Source organism: Toxorhynchites rutilus, chromosome 2 (genome assembly GCF_029784135.1).
Source record: "Toxorhynchites rutilus septentrionalis strain SRP chromosome 2, ASM2978413v1, whole genome shotgun sequence".
NCBI classification, from domain to species: Eukaryota; Metazoa; Arthropoda; class Insecta; order Diptera; family Culicidae; genus Toxorhynchites; species Toxorhynchites rutilus.
The window spans coordinates 277,832,860-277,853,825 of record NC_073745.1 but is presented as its reverse complement, the minus strand read 5'-3'; the positions used below and the strand labels follow the sequence as shown (position 1 = coordinate 277,853,825).

The 20,966-nt window shown below is 37.6% G+C and overlaps 1 protein-coding gene across 2 annotated transcripts in view; it reads left to right on the top strand.

The window, feature by feature from the left end:
• Positions 1–299: 299 nt before the first annotated feature.
• Positions 300–20,966, top strand: part of LOC129769593 (acetyl-CoA carboxylase) — a 51,918-nt gene continuing 31,251 nt past the window's right edge. Inside the window, exons 1-3 of one of the 2 annotated variants that reach the window (XM_055771957.1) lie at positions 300–428; positions 645–865; positions 1,026–1,428. In XM_055771957.1, the coding sequence (XP_055627932.1) occupies positions 709–865; positions 1,026–1,428 (560 nt within the window). In that variant the 5' untranslated portion in view covers positions 300–428; positions 645–708. Of the gene's footprint in view, positions 429–644; positions 866–1,025; positions 1,429–16,792; positions 17,199–20,966 lie in introns of those variants that run through there. The other variant, XM_055771958.1, reaches the window with a different exon arrangement.

Sequence of the window (20,966 nt, the reverse complement as noted above, 5' to 3'; positions counted from 1 at the left end):
CCCCTGTGCAACCTGTAGATTGCTTTTTTATTTTTCTTTCTTTCCCTCTCTCGGACATTTTTCTCTCGTACTAGTTTACTTTCGTCCTTCTGAAAAAAGTTGTTCTCGTAGCAAGCAATAAACATCAACAGACCGTTATCACTTCCTTACGTAGGCTTCTTACGCAAATCTCCCATCCGATCGGCGTCAGCTGACATTGCATCGTATCGATTGAACTACAAAACCGGCGCTCCTAGGATTGCACACTTTTGCTCGTATATGATGATAACGATTACCTTTTTCGTGAATCGCTGGAACTTATTGTAATACAGTGAGCGATGGTGTGACCTATGATACTGTGAATTTGAATTATACTTGCCACCGTTGGCTCATTCGAAATCGAACCTTCGGCGAGGTCGAATCGACGTTCACTGTTCGGACGGTTTAAGGTCTGTATCGAGATGTAGTGAAAATCAGATTGATTTTGTGTTCAAATCCTGGAAAAATCTCTGTTAAAAAAAAGTGCGGGTGCGATTTTGCGGGTCGGTTTTGCTAGTATCAATGTTCAATTGAATTTTTTAAAGTGGAGATACCCTAGATCAATTGCAATTCATATATTCATTATCATCGTTAGTTAATACTAACTCTCTTCTCGTTTCCATTAGGATCAAAACAAGAACTAACAATGAAGTACGAGTGTTATTCCACAAGTCCACGAAACCATCCCAAATGATTTACTTGATGCTTACTGGTGTAACATTGTTTGTCTACATATTTCTGGATATTTGGTGGTACAATCGAAGTGAACCCCTTCAAAAATCGTCCACACCATTCGCGCCCGTCATACAAAGTCAAGATAACGCTAGTAGTAATCAAACCGATAATAGTACGTAACTCTGCTTTTATCTTGTGTCATCATTTTTTGATTTGTTGTTCTCCTGTTTTCTAGACGTTGTTTAGCCCTGATTTCCCTATTATGTATCGATCGGTTGTTTATCTCCTTCGAATACTATATTGATTACTATATTTTCATTTCGCAATTACAGGTGACTCTGCCGCGGAAAACTGCGATACTGAACCGCCCGCGGAAAGCCAGCTTATCATCACAAACGGAAACACCGAAACGGAGGTCGCCATCGATGCGGTCGCGCAGCAGATAAAACGTGTTTCCTTCTCCAATGCAAATCACATTTTCGAGGATAACGAATCACACTTGAATTGTAACAACCATACCGGGGATCACTCCGACTCCAGCGTAGACGTGAACACCAACGGAATGGATTCCGGTGAGAGTAGCGGTGGTAGCGGCGGAGACAGGCCGAGCTTCACTGTCGGCGAAGAAAATCAACAGAACGAGCTGGAGGCGAAAGATGAGTTCCCATCGACCATGCAAAATGGTAGCCTTGCGGGTTATGAAGTGAATCTCAACGAGAAGCGACGACGATTAAGGTAATTATAGGGCATTTGTTGAGCTGGCGGAATCCATTTTTTCGAGCTCATGAAACTTGCTCCGTTGAATGATCTCTAAATATTGATAATGGTTTGACTAATAACAGATGTACATATTTGTTATTGCTCTACGTGCCTGCACAAAATTGCTAGCATTTGCGAAGTTGGCGGGTGTAAACAAATAACACAAAAAAAGTCGACGTTAGAAATTATGATTTGAAGTAGAACTCAATTTGCTACAAAAATGCTCCACAAGTAAAATTTGTTTGTTTGCACAAATATCAGTTTCAGACATTTCATGATTTTGGATATCTGCTCAGAATGTGATAACACGAATTTTACCGAAACTATTCAGCCAGCAATTACTTGGTAATCACAATGCAAGACATTGCTGTGAAAAACAATCACTTTTATTGCTCATTATCTGAAAATGTGTTCGGTGTAACCGATCAATATAGTTGTCTGATATATGTCCGAGGTACTTCATAGAGGAAGAAAAATGCCATTATCGTTGACTATTTGTTATTCGTTAGTCAGTACAATACAATGTACAATGTGGGCGCTGTTAAATTTCTACGAAGAAAATTTCACTCAAACTTCTTATATTATTATGTATCGAAGTGGGATAATCTATTTCTATATCGGTCGTTTGTCTTTTGAATAACTATGATATCTTACAACTCTTTTCTGTTATGGCTTCGTGTAATTTCCAAAAGATTAACGGTATGCATTCTGTCATGAAGACACCAGCAATTGATCAATAAATCAATGAACAAATAAATGAATCTGAAAATAAATAAATCATTAAATCATTAAATGAATAAATCAAAAAATCTAATAATAAATGAATCAATAAATCATTAAATTGATAAATCAATAAATTAAGAAATCAAAAAATCAATAAAGAAATAAATCAATAAATAAACAACTCAAGAAATCAATAAATCTATAAATCAATAAATCAATTAATCAAGAAATCAAGAAAACAATGAATAAACAACTCAATAAATCAATAAATAAACAAATCAATGAATCAATAAAACACAGTGAAGCAACGATTATCCGCGTTAACCCCTAGCCGTACGATTTAATTAACAAGACCAAGGCCCAAACACGAACACATCGAGTCGTTCCGTTACTCTGCTGAGTGTGTGCATCTTACATGGTCGAAGTAGTCCCACGAACATCATACGCCTGAAGCTATACATTAGGGTGCCAGTGAAAATAGTTATCTCTAGTTTCGAAAAGTTACTTCATAAAAAATGTTCACCACCTCGAAAAAACATCCTATGCCAAACATTAGCTCAATCGGACTTAAGGCAGAGTGGCGCAAAGCGGTCAAAGTTTGAGTTTTTTGAAAATCGAAAAATCACCCAGATTAAAGAAAATCGAAAGAAATTTTTTGTCAAAAATCGACGCTCTGGGACTTTTTTTCGGAATACGAAACGAAACGTATGGTTTTGGGCACCAATAAAAATAGTTATCTCGATTTTTCATTCGGAACTTGCTGCGAAATGTTGATTTGCACGATAATATACCCTTTGCAAAATATTAGCTCATTCGAACTTCATTTATTAGTGTCACAGACGTAAAAATTTGAGTTTTTTTTTAAAAACGAAAGATCACCGAAAATCGGGGTTTTAAAAAAATTGGTTGGTGCCAAATGTCTTAAAATTGCATTACTCGTCAAAAAAAAATTTGTCTTTGGCACTAGGTCGTTTTTTTGTTTGAAAAGTCAATTTTTGCAAAAAATTGTTTTTAGATAACTGTAAATCTCGATGTGTCATGCAATTTTAAGACATTTGGCATCAAAAATTTTTTGTTCCAAAACCCCTTGGGTGATTTTTCGATTTTCAAAAAAATCAAACTTTGACAGCTCTGCGCCACTCTCCTTTAACATATTGAGGACCGAACGTTTTGGGGCAAACTTGAACGCTTCATTTGTTCTGATTCCACAAATGAGATTGTTTCCTTCGATGTGGATGAGACGAAGGCGAGCCATCGGTAGGCCTTATTAGATTCTTGGCAAACCAAGAATTCAACCTTCAAGTGTAGAAAACACGGGTTATTTCGTAATCCATCCGTAACAGACGGAACGCGAAACAGGAGAAATCTCGTGAGCGGTCCGCAATGTGTTAAGTCCGATTAAGCTGATATTTGGCATAGGATGTTTTTTCGAGGTGGTAAACATTTTGTATAAGATAACTTTTTGAAATTTTAGGGTCGATTTTTTCCCATACATTCATTGGCACCCTATACATCCATTTCACATCGATACACCACGAGTGAGATTCGATGTTGTACTTTCTGGCATAGTCTTTTCGCCACGAGTGTGGTTCGCCGTTGTACGTGAAAGGGTTAACACGAACTTCCACCGTTTTAACTCTAGGCCCCCAAGAATTAGTTGGTGAAGTTTCTGTTTGTTTACATGTACAGGTCGAACTCGATTATATACAGTTTAATTTTTTTCTTATATATTTCAAGTATGACTTATTTCAAGAGAAAATGAAATGGTGTCTTCTACCAGAATTTTATGACTTAATACTTCTGTGGTATGTGTACTTCTGATGCGTTGTAATACATGAAGTAGATCTAGAGCAGAAAATTTGCAAACCAAAGGACCATCTCTGAGTAACGTTGTGATCAGATCCAACAATCAAAAATCGCCATTGAAAGAATTCCTCATAAGATGAACAAACCAGGTAAAAGACCTTCCGGACCCGGGCCAACGATGGAGGAGGGAATGTTGGAGTGCATTTGACATTTTATTCGGGAATTACAAGAGCGGTCAAAATCGTTTAAAGAAATTTTCAAACAATTCAAGCTCGACACATATTATGAGAATCTGACAGCGAATTGAAAAAAGTTCCTCAATCGTCGGACGTAGTATTACTTCTATATCCAAGTTCGTCTGTCAACTAGGCATAGATCTTAAACTGATATACGACTATTTCTTTAAGGTGAACTCCGATGGATGTTAAAGATGTCAGCTTGGATGTTATATTTTAAATTCAAACGACTCTAATAACAATTACTTGTACCGACCAATAAAGGCAAGTAGAGCGGGATACAATTTCAATACATCAATACCACTGCGAAAACAGTTGTAACTATCCACCGTGCATATAATTCCATCCAATGGGGAATTTGAAAAGCGAAACAATGCGTTGTATGCCCCACCCTGTATGATTCTACAGTCACTCAACTGGAATGAATTTCGCAACTCTTTTTTGAACCGATTATTCGTGTTCTAACCGCGGAGAGGTTCACTCACTCAGTTGCGGTAGCATAACAGCATCACCAACATCGTCAGTCGTGTAATCGATGCAGCATACAGTGAGATGTAAAATCGCCTGTGGCTGAATTCAGTTTAAAATTTCAGTTCAGAAAAGAGGATGCATTGGCAAAATAAGGACACATATTTCAGCATATGGCCCGCTTGCTCTCGTGAAAGCAAGAACGATTCCATTGGCGCTTTTCAGGGCCATCAAAACTTTTAGTAAAGAATTATTTCAATACAATTCAATGCAACGATTCGATGTATTCTGAAGTGATATTCGAAATGATAAAAAGGAAATTGATTTTTGTTTGTCGGGGGCGAGTCTGTGTGAATTCAGGAATGAATTTGGCCGGATTTTCCGAACGATAATTCAATTTTTGTGAATTCGTGGATAAAAGTGGCATCAAAGTACAACACATTGCAAGCCGGATGGTAAGGATGAATTTTGAATAGTGAAAGTTGTGTTCTTCAATTGAAAACTGAAGGTGAAAATTCGTTTATTACGAATGTTATAGTTGCCGCCAGCACAATATATTTCGTATTTTTTGTTACCGGTCTGCGAAAGGTGCTGCATGGTATAATTTGTGGATTTTTTCCTTTGGGATTAATTTTTTTGGGAGCGCTGGAGATGTAATTTTACTAAGAAATACAGAAAAACTACTTGTATATTCGATAAGTTATTAAAATTGACAGCTCTTGACAGTTCTACGTCTATCCGATTATTTTCCCGACGAAACCCATCCGCCTTTTTTCATTTCGTTTTCATTTCTTTTTTTCCGTTCGAATTATCTTTTGAAATTAATTAATTGTCTCCAAAACGACAGAAATCATTCGAAATATATAATGTCCACGAGTGATATTTGTTTCAATTGATCAAAAACTAATTTGAATGATTTTATTAGAAGAATGTTTAGGTTGTTCTCCAATCATTCAGTATTTAAGGGGGGACCCTACTCTGGAAGAAATAACAGAATTTCGTGTTTTTTTTCCGAATGTTGGAATTAAAGATGGTGTTGGAACATTTAAGTGATTAGTTAACACGTTAAGCCCCGATTTTCTCATGCGCATCAAGAGCGTTTTCACATTATCAGTGTCGGTCCCAGTGCCCAAAGATATTTATCGTATGAATAGAAAATAGTCAGTAATTCGACTAGAAAGTAGTCACATTTTGTAAAACATCTGAAAACAACCCATATATATTTTTATTTTATTATTATGTAAGTGTCAGTCCCAGTCAGTCAGCATTTTCCTACCAAAAAGCTCAACGTCGGCCCTTAAGGACCTAGGGACCTTTTTGGTCAGACGTTTGGTCTTTAAAGTTCCTATTTTCTATTTTCTCAGTCGCTACCAGTTTTGTATTCATGAATGAAAAAGTATTGTGATAAAGACGTGATCGCATTGCACAATGGTCTAGGGCGTGCCTTTAAGTGGAAATTAGCATTTAGAGCTCGACAGTTACTCCATACAAAAACTGTTTTCGACAAAGTTGTTACATGTGACATGCGCATACATGCGCTCATTTTTATTTATAAAATTCAAAAAATTCAAAAAATTTCAAAAATAGGGTGACCAAAATCGTCGATGAAAAAAAATATTCCTTTTTTACGCAACCTAGAAAAAATGCGCTATGTCGGTTATTTCAAGAGATAGAAAAAAAACTTTGTTCTACAAAGATGTCTCAAATAGCTGAGGCTACAACATTGTTGAACTATGTTTACCTCTATCTATAAAGATAAGAAAAGTTATATTTTTTATTTCATCAATAATTTTGGACCTGAACCATGGTGCATTGTTGACGTTGGACTACGAAATTATTTTATTCGATTCGCTTGTTTTTCACTTCGGGTATTATTTGAGAATGCATAGAAATTTTAGCATTAGCTCTTTTGTAGAAACAATTCTCTCGAAAAAATGTAAATTAGATTCAACACGGGAGTATGAACGGTACGAGACATTCAAAGATGGCCAAGAAGAGATGAACGATTTGCCCTCTCAAGGATGGTCTCTTCAAGTGATAAAAACATTGTCAAAATAAAAGGAATGGTGCTCGGAAACGTCATTTGAGTTTGAGAGAGCTAGCCCATGAATTAAATATGTCTCACGAGATATCATATTTTGGTTGATGATTTGGGCATAAGAAAAGTCGCAGTACGACTAGTGCCAAAAGAGCTTACTTTTGTTCAAAAAATTCATCGCAATCAAGTGGCTGTAGACATACTTGAACGATCAAATTCTTATCCTACATTCATCCAATGCTGAAGAGATCTTTAGGTTTAAAAACCAGGACTTGGCTGCTGCTATTCCCTTATCGCTTAAGATGTAGATGTTTTGAACATTGCAGACCCTTGAAAATTCAATATTAATCTTACACATCTGACGAACTTCACAATATTTGCAGAAAAAATGACGTTTTGTCCATACTGGCTATCTCACACGATAAAAAAGACACTCGAGACATCACAATGCCTAAACCGCCACAGGATGATCAAAGTGGTATTGAGTAGATGGGCTCATCATAACAACATATCGTTGATTTGTTTTTTTTACAAAATATTAAAGAATGAGCCTGTAGTTACCTCGCTCCTCTGCACTCTGGATATCGGCTCTCACCGGCATTACGTCTTTTCGACTCATTTCTCATCAAGTATACCAAAACTCCTCTCAAGCAAGCGTACCACTCCGTTGTACGCTTCGTTGAAAACGGAAACGTTGATCCAAGTGGCGAGTGATTCAGGCGGACAGGTTTCTCGCAAGGTCCGACGATGAGGGGAGCGCGAGCGCGTTAACATCAATCCGGCATGCCAGTCGTGAGTTGGACGTGGCGGATTTCGGTGCTACGATTGCCCATTTGTGCGTTATGGGAAGGTTTATAGCTTACGGTTGCGTTGTGATGTGTTTTCTGTGCTAAAAGTGAATAATTGAAGAATACAAAGCATCCAGTGTGTTAAAAGAGCTATAAGCGATAATAGTTGGAGGTGTTATTTGGTGATTATCATGCGATGATTGAATAATAACATTGGCGGTTTCTTCTAATGCAAATTATGGAATCTCCAGTGAATCTTCGTATCTGTTTTGTCACCGTTCGTGGTATTTGTGATCTGTGTGATAACAGTTGTATAATTCATATGAATGGGAGCTTGATGGAATGATTGCTCTTAAGTTGAATTGATGCTGCCATCGGTGTACGCATGTTATTATGTATCAGATTTAGTGCATAGTTGAGTTCATCAAAGAAAAAAGCGTGAGCAAATCGGCACCTTTGAGGAGAAAATCCACTAGCCTACAATTTGTTTTCATTCACCTGACAAGTGAAAGTTTTCTTCCATTCACCGCATAACCACATGTTTGCGAAGCTTTATGTAAGAAGAGGAAAGTATTGCTTGTGCGAAGTTCAAATTCGCTGTGTGTAAAAATGCAGTCTTCCTTGACTGTGTTAGCCTGAGGGGAATCCGCAAACGCATTCCTCGAATAATGTTGGGCTTTGCCAGGAATGCAACATCAACAACATTGAAATTGGGCCACTTTGTTTGGTGGGGCAACCTGTTGCGTGTGACTATTTGTTATGGGGAACATTGTGGGTTGAAACTTTTGTTTCCATCATTTGCATGTCTGTGGAATTCGAATGTGAATTTGAGATGCTTCATATTGGACGGTACCAAATATTATGAAATAAAGTGAGAGCTACAGTTGTTTTATTACCACAGTGATGAAGTTTCGTGTTCCAGTGTGTTAATGGTCGATCGAGTTCGATGAGTTTATTCTCCCTGCGATCTCGCGATATGACGGTTTGTATCAATCAATGCCCATATTGCATTGTTATTAGCTACAACTGCCTTTCAAAGATTGGTATTAAAATTACCGGAAGGAAGCTTTGCAAACCAGCATTGAAAATCACGGTAAAAGTCTCACAAAAACTTTTTTTCTTATTGTCTGAAAAGGCCTTTTGCTACTACAAACATAAACCAGCATCAACGTGGGCGGATAAAAACGAAATTAGTTTCGAGTAAATCAATGTTTATTGTTTCCAAGATTATAATGTGCTGAGTCAAGTGTCAACAAATGACTGTTGCACGAAAAAAAAATTAGTTTAATTTTTGGTATCAATTTTAACAATTTTAGGGGTGTAGAGTGAATCAAATTTATATGAAGAAATTGGATAAATATGATTTCCAATGGGGTGGTGGGGATGCCAGTCGACTTTTCCGCCCCGGGTGCAACGCAGACTTTCCCCTGGGTGCAAATGTTTCTACTTTTCTGGCGGAAGAGGATCAATTCAACTATTTCACCCCGGGTGCAAAAGCTTCACTCGACGCCATTGCTGCGAATAAAAATTTCGCCTATTTTTCTGTCGAGTGTACACAAACACTAATCACCTCACGATATGAAAACCAACGTGGCGCATAATTTCATCGAGGCCTCGAACATTGGATTTCAAATTTCAATCAAAAACTACCGACCCTTCGAGGGGATTGTGTTCTCGAACTTCGTATCGAGCAAAACTGTGGAGTGTGATATCAGCCTCAAAAAGGAAATTTGAACATTTTCAATTCAATTAGTTAATTGCTTGCTGGCTAGAGCAAGATTAGAATAAAAATTGCCAATAACATGCGAGGGCGGAGCTAAAGTTGCGAATGTTCCCCTTCTTCTTAGTGTGCAGTGCGGGCATTGCACGGAGCAAGCATTTCGAAGCAGAAAATTTCCACGCAAGCTGTCTGCAGGAAGCAGAGCAACAACCCCCGGCATGTTAGGTGTGACGCTAACAACTCGGCCATGGGAGAACAATTATTGGTAGCTGTATGGACTATTCATATAATTTTCGCTCAGAAACTCAAATATATGAGGGGCTTAGAATGAAAGGGGTGTAAGTGATTTGATCGATTTCTCTACATCGACTCTCTCTCTTCTGGTCATAACTTAGCTGCAAATACATTCCCAGTTGTATTTGACAATGTGGAAGATAGGTCAGAACCTCATCTATCGGATTCTATAGCGAACTTAAATTGGAACTTTTTTGCAGTTGAGTTATTAACTAAAGAAAAAGTTGATGAAGAGAAATCGATCAAGTCACTTACACCCCTTGCATTCTAAGGCCCTCATATATGAGGGGCTCAAAATGAAAGGGGTGTAAGTGAAATCATTTTTTCGATTTCTCTACATCGAATTTCTCTTTTGGTCATAACATAGCTGCAAACTCATTCCCAACTGTGTTTGACAATGTGGAAGATAGGTCAGAGCCTCGTCTATCGGATTCTATAGCAATCTCAAATTGGCACGTTTTTGCAGCTGAGTAATTAACTAAAGAAAAAGTTGATGAAGAGAAATCGATCAAATCACTTACACCCCTTTCATTCTAAGCCCCTCTTATATATTTTTTCAGAAATGAGGGGCTTAGAATGAAAGGGGTGTAAGTGATTTCATCGATTTCACTACATCGACTCTCTCTTTTGGTCATAACTTAGCTGCAAATACATTCCCAGCTGTATTTGACAATGCGGAAGACAGGTCAGAGCCTCATCTATCGGATTCTATAGCAAACTCAAATTGGAACGTTTTTGCAGTTGAGTTATTAACTGAAGAAAAAGTTGATGAAGAGAAATCGATAAAGTCACTTACACCCCTTGCATTCTAAGCCCCTCAAATATTAATTTCAATTCTTAAAATATTTTTTTTTCAGCGTTTTTTCTATATTTTTTGTATTTTTTATGAAAGATTAAATTATTTCCTATATTCCAATCCATAACTAGAATTCTGTAGGTTTTAATGTAGGGTTTAATGTTATTTATTTCCGCTGAAAATAACTCAAAATTTCCAATAAATTCGAGCTCAAAAACAGGGTGTCGACTACCTTGAAAATTCTTGAAAATCAGGGAATATTAGGGAATTCAAACAATGTCAGGGAAAATTCGGAAATTCCGTTGCCAATCTGGGAAAAATGAAATTCCGTAAATTAGAATTTTGATTATTGAAGTAATTAGAAAGTTAATGATTGTATTTGATTAGTTTGACTCTGTAGGTTTTTCAGTATATGTTGTTTGCTTCGGCCTGTAGGTGAACTTCTCCTTCCTACTTAGGCGTCGTGAACAAATCACGTAACGCGAGAAGGGGGGAAGGAGGGGGGGTCGAGGTTGCGTTACTTACTGTGTATTAGAGATAGTAAATTGCGTTACGTAGGGAGGGGAGGAGGGGTTCCAAAATCCGGATTTTTTGTGTTACGTAATTTGTGCACGACACCTTAGTACAGTAAACTAGTAGACGGCTTTTACATTCGCGCTGTTTTTGCTGGTATTTGGCACCTGCAGTTCAGCTTTAACCTATTCCCTTCCTTCTCCTTCTTCAAAAACTATCGTTAAATTCATGCTTGAAAACCATACTATCAAAGCTGAGATCCTGTGGTGTCTGGAAACAGTTATGTATCACGAATATCCGCTCTGATGAAGAAGGCATGGTCGTATTGAAAATAATGTTTTGTAACAGCCAGAAAGCTGAACAGGGCTAACTAGGGTATGAAAATATGAGATTTTTGATGATGTTTGGCTTTGCCCCGATTTCTAAATCTGTGCTCGATGAAACTTTGTAAGAGTCTTTGGACAAGACTGCAGATGGATCTGAATGTCAGATTTTAGGATGAAGAACAGAAGAAGGTGGTATATCGTTACATGACGTCAATGTTCTTGGGATGTTCTCAAGCATCAGAAATATACTTGGCGCTTTTAAAGAAGACTTGGGAATTGTATATTTGAACAAACTTCTGTTTGTGTCGATGGACGGTATTAACTGCAGCTGAACTTTTAAAATGAAGAAGAACTTTTAAAATGGATAGTTTTGGATTGCTATTTTACACGATTCATCAAAAAATTTATGGATAAACAAAAAACTCACCAAAATTTTACCACAAACAAATCTTGAAATTTTGTCTGGGATGAGAAGCACTGGTTTCTTTTGAAGCGTTGATGTATCCTTGATCTTTGCGTCAATGATTCCCATGAATAATTGGCTGGAAACGATTCGAGAAACTTATGACTATTGACTATTTTGATACTTGATGGATTTAGGACGTATCAGTGGAGCTCCAGCAGACTTATATTACTAGCAACAAAAACAACATGTTTACAAGTTTTGATCCGAAAAATGAACAACTGGAACATTTTTGTAAAGGATAGGTTTACGCATTTTTTTACCAAAAATGGTCTTCTGTCTTTCGTGTTGAAATCTTAACGTTGAGAGGGGTTTTCCATTAATACCGAATGTTTTTATGAAAAGATGTGGGAGTATACGGTTGTGCTATGCGACAAGTTTGCTATGTTTCACTTTGAAAGAATAGCATCAATAAAAATGTTGAGCTATTATTTTCTACGAGTTCGAAATTTACATTCTCTTTTCTAGAAGACAAGCAAAGTCGGAAAAAAGAAGTTAAAATCGTAAAAGTTTCATGAAATTGATCCGAATCAAAATGAAAATGACTCATTTTGCACTAGTGTTGAAGATTGCTTCAAGATAACTTTGAAAAGTATCAATAAATCCATTTTTTAAATCTTTTACGACACTTCTCAGTTGTCTTTTAACTTATCCAAAAATCACAAACAAGTCTAATTGGAAGATATCGACAGAAGTTCTTAAATTTCATTGTTTAAACTATCTAAATGTTTTAGGAAGTACAGCTAAAGTACTAGTAGATAGTGTGATTACTATTTTATATCTTGAATTTTTCTGAAAAATTACTGGAAAACCAGGGAATATCAGGGATTTTTTTCCGATTTTGAGTCGACACCCTGAAAAACTATATGAACTACATAATTTTAAACAGACTATAAAATATAGGAAATTGTTATAGCTTTCATAACAAACTCATTTTCCAAAAAAAAAATCATTAAACAAATTTATTTTGAAAATTAAAGGTTTTTTTCTCAAAACATTTTTTTAAATTCTGAACCAGAATTATATGAATATTCCATACAAATACCAACAAGTATCCCATACATTGTATAAAGGGCACGGTTACTTTTGGTAATTTTTATGATAATTTAATAAAAAAAATTTTTTGAAAAAAATAATTTGAATCTTCAAAATATTTAAAACATTTTTTCAGTGAAATTCTATTTCTGTATTTCAGTGTTTGGATATCTGTCCATATTGAATGATACACAATGGAAAAGAACTAAAACGAGAGGGTTTTTGTTTCTCATTGGAGCGGTATTGCTAGCAAAACTTTGCGGTCTTTATGACAATATATGTTTCAAGGGATAGCAGCATTAAAAATTAAAAAAATATAATCTGACAACCCTTCCCTGAGCATCTATCTAACTAAAATTCATATAGTTTGAACTCTCTGAGACTCATGACTCAGGATCTGCTGCATCAATTGAGTATGAATCATTCGCTTTGCGTAGTCCGTATAATCCTGCTGCTTCATGCTGCATGGAGAGGTTCGACATGTAATGAAGCAAAGAAAAATATAAACTTTCTGAATCGATATAACAAATGCGTTCATGACGTTTTGGTTTGCTTTCTCGTGTATCATGAAGTGCGAACCGAAGCAGAGTTGTCTAGTTCTCTTTTGTGTCATGATTTGTAGCACGTAAAATCAAAAGAATGCCACTGGAGGAAATGATTTCTGTAAGATCATATTTGAACAAACGAAAGCGAAATATTCAGTGCAACGGTCATATTACTTAAAATTATAATTTTTGAGATAGAAAAGGCTTTGGCTCTTCCGAAAAAGTAGTTTAATTCTGTTGGCATGAGAGTCGTCAATTGAAAATGTGTACGTTATATCGAGGTAAAATGTACGTTGTAACGAATGATGTTATATCGAGGGTAGGTTATATCGAAGTTTTCCTGTATTTAGACATTTAAAATTTTAGCTTCTAGCCTTGGAAAAGGTCGCTCATTTTCACCTCCCCAGCGTGTTTCAACCCTTCAACGATATGGCAACAATCTTTTTATGAGCTACAATCTGTTGATATTTCGTCCGAAATTCCTGCCCAACCAAACTTTAGATTTGACTGCTAAAACAATTCAAATTACGACTGATACCAGCAGAGAAATATGGAGCGAAAAGCAGTAACACTGCAGTCATATAGCATGATGTTCCTCTTTCACTTGCACCAATATTTGTTCGGTTTCCTAACCAAAATAGATCTACGAGCTGTTCAAACAGCTTTCTCTCATTGAACGAGTAGTGTTCCGTACACTACAACGGTACTGAGAAACAGCTGATGTTGAAGCTAGACCCAGAGAGGGACGTTCGAGGTGGGTACGGCTATACAATGTCATCCATGCCGTACGTAAACGCATTCGGGGCAATCGTCATCGTAAACCAAAGCATCTTGCAGTCGAAATGAACGCTTCCAAGCGCATCATAAGTCGTATTTTGCGTGAAAATGCACAGCTCGGTTTATACAGACGATGAATGAGCCATTAATTGACGCTCAAATTGAAACAAATACGGAAAAACTCCTAAAATGGTTCGCAAACGTAGTTAGCAGTTATCCTGTTAGATAACATCTCCGCAAATGATTGGTCATCCGGTAGCCCAGACATTGCCATTTATTTGTAATTGCGATGTGACAGGGAAATGATCTAGCTCGCCTTCACTTCCAATCCCATTCATTAACCGAACTGAACGGTGGCTTATAACCCGGTGCCCGCTCGAAAATCCATTTAGTTGTAGTTGCTAATGACAGGAAAATGGTCTTGCTGGCTCACTCGCTCACCCGCCTAAGTACTATGTGTGCTCTTCTCTCCCAAATTCCATTTCTTTTTTTGCCACTGGCAGGGAAATGGTCTCGCTGACTCGCTCACTCGTCCATGCTTTTCTCTCCAAATCCCATTCATTTTCTGCCATCGGACTAAACAGTGGCTTAAGCTGGTGAACGCTCGGAAATCCATTTTGTTGTAATTGTGATGTGACAGAGAAATGATGTTAGCCCACGAACTTTTACTTGCGATGATCCGTGCAGCGATTAGCGAATGACCTAATCGTACACGACTCTGCATTCCTAAATTTTATGAAAAAATGTTAATTTTAGATACTTTTATCATCTTCTTTTTTTCTTAAATGACACTAACGTTCCTATGGGCACTTCGCCGTCTCAACGTAGTATTACTTGCATCATTTTTATTAGCACTTAGTTGAGATTTCTATGCCAAATAACACGCCTTGAATGCATTCTGAGTGGCAAGCTCTAGAATACGCGTGACCACAGTGCAAGTCGGAGATTTTTTTTTGACGAAAAACACCCCCAACCAGAACGATAATCGAACCCGAACCCCCAGCATGTTAGATGTGACGCTAACCAATCGGTCACGGGAGCACAAGATACTTTTATACCTTCAATAAAAATTTGTGCTTTTTATCTCATTTTTTTTCTCGAGTTTTGAATTTCCAAATTACTGACAGAACTTATGGCAATACTGGGTACATGGTTCACGTAGGAATGGTTTGCCAAAAGAAGGTGTTTCGCAGTACACTATGTTCAGCTGTTTTGCGGCATTTAGCCGGTAACACTGTTCCTCAATTAGCAATAAACACACCTTGTAAAACTTCGATAATCCGTTACTTACATAGCTTACACAAGCAATGGTTGGTATCGATTCTTTAGATTAATATACCACAACAAATTTTATAAGGAACCGTGATACATTCTGAATACGTACTTTCACTGTGTATTCAGAAGGAAAGGATAATCGTTCCCACATTTATTTATCAATAGAAAGATTTTGTTCAACTAAATTATGACTTTTTGAAAACGGAAACCATCAATAGAGGTATTGTCAATCACCACCATTTTTGCCTTTCGCTTGACAGTAAGAAATTCTCGGCAGCCTTTATGTTACTGTAGATGTTTTTGGGGCCTCAATCTTTCCCCCGGCACTTGTTTTGCAAATTTTCAACGTTTTACTGATTGGTCAATTCAGCTTTTATTCAATGCCTAATAAGTGTTTATCACTCTTTCATGAATCTTATTTTCAGTTTCCGATGTCCTTGAGCTGGGTTTTTTTTTTTAGTTTCAAGGTTCAAATTCCACAATTATGGATAAAAAAGTAGGATAAGGATCGATGTTATCCTATCAACGGAAAATTCGTTGAGATTTGATTTTCTATCAAATGAGCCTCATTTGGGTAATTTCTGTGCCCACAACTGATGATGTAATAGATTTCCCTCATTCGCTTTGGAAAAACACCGGCTGTATCATTAACTCGCAACTCGATCGCGTGGACGCACACGCGGCAACCCGCTCCACCGATTCCATTACACCATATGCCTTCTCTACAGTGAGATTCCGCACACGACGTGCCGATTCCGGTCAAGTCATTGAATGATGTCGTATCCTAGGGGTTTGTTTTCATTGAACACAGCACGAGCGATGCCGTCAGATATGTCTGGTAAACAGTGAACAATCAGCCGATACTATTCGTGGCGCCATACCGAATTGTCCACACTTTGGTATCCACTTAACACACACACACACACACAAGCACACACACGTGCCAATATCATCTCCTCTTCAATTATTCAGTGATTTCGGTTGATGGGTAGACAGAGAAAAGCCCCAAATCATCTTCGATAGAGGGCTCTCCCAATGCACACACACACAATCGTGAAATGCCATGTGCTTTCCGACTTGCGTGAGCGCGCGAACCCGGAGTGTTTTGGCGCCATTGAGAGCACTCGAAGTGGCTCTCCGCCGATGTGGACTTCTAATGACCACAAAACTTCGTCGACGAATGTTCTCTCCGCATGCTATCGGGCCGCGGTCATCGGCGTCATTTGTTTAATGATTGTTGCACATACAGGTTTTCTCGCTGCCAACTGTATATCTAGTTTTATTCATTGTTTTGCATCCGTTCGGTGCGGAGCTGTTTTAGGGGGTTCTCGGGTCAATTGTGATAATCTGTTTTTGTGTTGAATAATAATGTGTAGACGTAGGATTGCAATACAAATGCCCGAATGGTGACAAGATATGCGGCGGCGGCAAATAATTTGCCATCGATATGATTAAGTTCGTTTATTTAGTCTAGACAAATCGCAAGAGGAAACGGATTTGTCCTGTAAGTGCGAGACTCGGAAATATTAGTTTGAAGACACTCTGTCTGCAGTGAAATCAGTGAATCTCGGTGTAGTGGTAGTGCTGTTGCTGTTCAGTGCCTGCGTTCTTGATACAGTGTTCAGAAGAATGCTAAAAAGACGCGCGAGTAAGCGATTTGTTTTGGCAGAAACTGGCGAAGAAGGTTCTTGGGATACTACTATGGACAACGATGGCGGTGGGATAGCGCCAGTGAAACCGTCACCTCCGGTGCCAGTCATCAATCTCGAAACGGCAGTGCCTAGCGACGGAAACAGCAGCAATTCCAGTAGTGTTAGTGAGCAAAGCCCGCCGCCAGTCGGCGTTGCTAACAGCGGTAACGGCAATGCTGGTGGCAACCCGACTACCGAACTAAAGGTTCCATCCCTCAACAATGTGCTGCTAACCGAGAGTGGACGTTTGAAGTAATGTTGTATTCATAATTACTATTACTATATACTATGTTTATTCCATGTTTAATTCTCTATGTCATGAATAAGCATCTCTGTTTAGGTAACAGTCTCGCTCCATTGAGATGATAATGCGTAAAAATTTCATCACACTTGATTCATTCACACAGTTCGTCTCATGCGAACGAGACAAGGCTGAAACTATTATTTTTTTTTTCATTCAAGCCGCGCTCTTTCGATTCCTAACCTTGAATAATAAATTCGCATTACAATACGATAAGATCGGTGGAGGAAATATTTTACTCTAAAAAAGCGGAATTTGAGAATAGCGTTAACGGGGCTGATGAATCACAACAAACATGAGCATACGAAAAAAGTGAAAAGACATTTCATTTATTTGTTATGGCTGAGCAACAAAATAGTACAGAAGAAATGGTCTCGGAACATGACTCCGACACGATAGTCTTCCCGCTAGCTTAAACCCTAGCATCATGTAACAGCATTTCAAGTACCGTTATTTGTCTGTATATTAACCCATTAACGACCAAGCTGTAAAAAATATTTTTTTGACGAAAGCCATTGGTGTAATTAAGATTATTGATGGTAAAGAAACCCCAATGTTCAAGAATTATTTTTTTCCCATTTTCCATTTTCTGGGAAATGACTGTTTGAAAAATCGAACATTGGCCGAAACCCGCACTTTTTTTTTTGCAAGCACAAACATACCGCGAACTGAAAATTAGTTCAATTAGCAAATATACGGTATTCACAAATGCATCAATTTTATATTCACGAACGAAAAAGCACAGGAGGATAGAGGTCTCTAAGTATGAACCTAAGTTAATCCACCTAAGATGAGATGTGACATTTCTTATTTGATGTAATTTCAACTTATTACTGACAGGCATATGCTGTTGTTTTTGTTGTTGGCCGTGGACAAATGTTCATGATTAAGAATTATTTCTTTCTAAGTATCCATTTCCCGAAAAAAAACGTTTTCCAATGCCTGCAAAGTACCAAAATGAAAAAAACAATGGAATCGAGAATTGGGTGGTTATTATTCGGTCCGGCGAAAGAATATTCACACCAGCAATCTCATTAAAATCCTCGTTATACGTACTGATCATTTCCTCTAGCTCCTCTACACACGAATTCTACGGGCCACCATTACCTAAGGTTATTACGGACAAAAAATCATACAGATTTTCGATAATATTTACTGAATTAATTGATATTTGTGAATGTTTGCAAATGAGAATGCAAAAACAAATGAAAAAAACGTCCGTCTTCCAAAGTAAATGAACCAAAACGCGCTGCAGAGGTTAGATGTGTTGGTATTAATTCATCAGAAAAAAATGTTCGTTATGGCCAACGTTCGATTTTTCGAACACTCAATTTTTCCGGTTGTTATTTTCCTGTATAGGGCTCAATCGAACGATTTTTTCCCCATATTGCAATGTATGTTCTTTTATAAAAGTAATACATTAGAAAAGCTCACATAATTTTGTATTTTATTGGATTTTTTAGTTGAAATTGAAAATACGTTCCAAATATGCTTGCTTTAAATCGAATTTATTGCCCAATAAAGTTATACAAAACTGAGTGAACTTGATAGTAAGTGGTAGCTAATATATTAAGCTATCTTTTGATACAAAAGCATTACCATATGGTAGCTTTACAAAGACATGAAAAATTATCAAAGTTGCTGTTCGATTTTTCGAACGCTTGGCCTAAAATGGGTTAAGTGACTTGCAACACTTTTGGCTGGTTCGTCACTTTACTTCCATTTGTCGCGAGTGAGAATTGAACTCGTGACCTTTAGCGTGAGAGGCACGGATGTTACCACTACGCTAGATCATCTCCAGTACCGTAATTGAATGCAGAGTTTCATATGGAAAGCCGGGTATTTCCGTATTTAGTATCAACTGATTAAAATAAATGCGTAGAAGCTTAATACCATCTACCATACCATAGTCCTTCAAAAGTTTGGTAAAAATCGTACAGACGAAAACAGACAGCCGGCGAGTCGCCAAGAATTTATTGTATCCATTCATATTACTCTCTTCCGATGGTACCGACCTTGAATAACCAATCCTCATTCCAATGCGATGTGATCGATCAATATGGTGGATGCGGCAGCAGTTCGTAGCGCAATTCGTCCAATTTGGCCATGGCGACGGCGGAATTTCCATTTTTTTCCATTTTTCCAAAACTCTCGGACACGCCCGGTTCCACACACGGTCGAAACAAAACTACGAGTCCGATTCTGTTGAAAGTAGCCGTTTTCGAGAATGTACTATACGATAAGTAATCTCTCTTGCGATATTGACACCATCGGGCGATGAGGCTAAGTATTTAAGTATTTATAGGACCGCCCTCGTATTATTCTTTATTTTCTAATCAATTCACGGTTTGCTGATGGTGACTGCCGAAGCAATCCTAGTCGAAGCGAAGCTACTGAGAGTAGAGTCGGTATTCATTTTTCACCTTCGCAGATTTAGGGCCCAGTTCTCTTCAATTAACCCTTTGCGGTTGTTTGTCTGCTCTCAACCACCACAACAAGGAATCCTGTAATGGAACACTAAATGCTTTATTCAACGATATAATAGTTCACTAGTAGTAGTCAACTTTTTCACAAATATATAGGGAGTTTTCATGAATAATATGAAACGATATTCGGTATAAACAAAATATTTTTAGCGTGGAAAGATGAGAGATTCACCTTCAAGGGAAAATAATTCCGACCGCAAAGGGTTAATATCCTGTTTCGAATATCACTAATACGAATACTGGAAAACAAACCTCGGAACAAAGGAGCGTTGTTAACTTCAGCTAAAAAAAATGTTCAACCATGTTTACCTTTGTTCTTTTGATCTACGAATAGTTTTTACATATTTGATTTTCGAATTGCAGTGAACTGTGCTTAGCCCATTCTCAGGTCTATGAGTGGTGCCACTATTGCGTAAGGTGATTTTTGTCCTTGCATGGAAAGTTGACTTCGCTTTTCTTAGTTTTCCGAGATTTTTTATATGGGTGGATGGTGGATCCATCGAAAAAAAAACAAAAGATTTTTGAGTTTTTTTGAAATTTGAGTTAAAATTACACCAGATTCAATTCAAATTTTATCATTTTATGATTAGACATTTTATGAGAGTCAAAATTCGACTCTGTAGGACTCTCTAGATCGTTTTTCAAAATACGAGGCAAAACGTATGGTTTAGAGTACCAATGAAAATAGTCATCTTGATTTTTCCTACTGGACTTCCTACGAAATGTTGATTTGAACAAAAAAAAACCCTATGCGAAATATTAGCTCGATTGGACTTCATTTACTAGTGTCGCAGTACAAAACATTTTTTATGCCAAATATCTTAAAACTGCATGTCGAGATTTACTGTTATCTTGAAAATTTTTTGATTTTTGGGTGATTTTCGAGGGTCAAAACTATGAGCGCTTTAAGGCACCTCTCAATCATGTCCGATTGAACTGAAATTTTGCACAGGTATTTTATTTCGACCAATAAACAAAATGTACATGGTCGGTTTTTTAAATTTGGCATGACAATTTTCTTGGCCATCCTGCTAATGGCATCAACATTTTGTTCCAATTACAAACACCAACTTCATAAACTTTCTCGATTAATGGAAACTTTCGCTAGGTTTGATAATCATTACAGCAATGAAAGTCTGCTGAGCTGCGTACAACAAGCGACTATAAGTGAAACAGTTTCGAAAGCATAAAACACGACCGTACCGGGGGCTCAGATTCGGCGTCCAATCGATT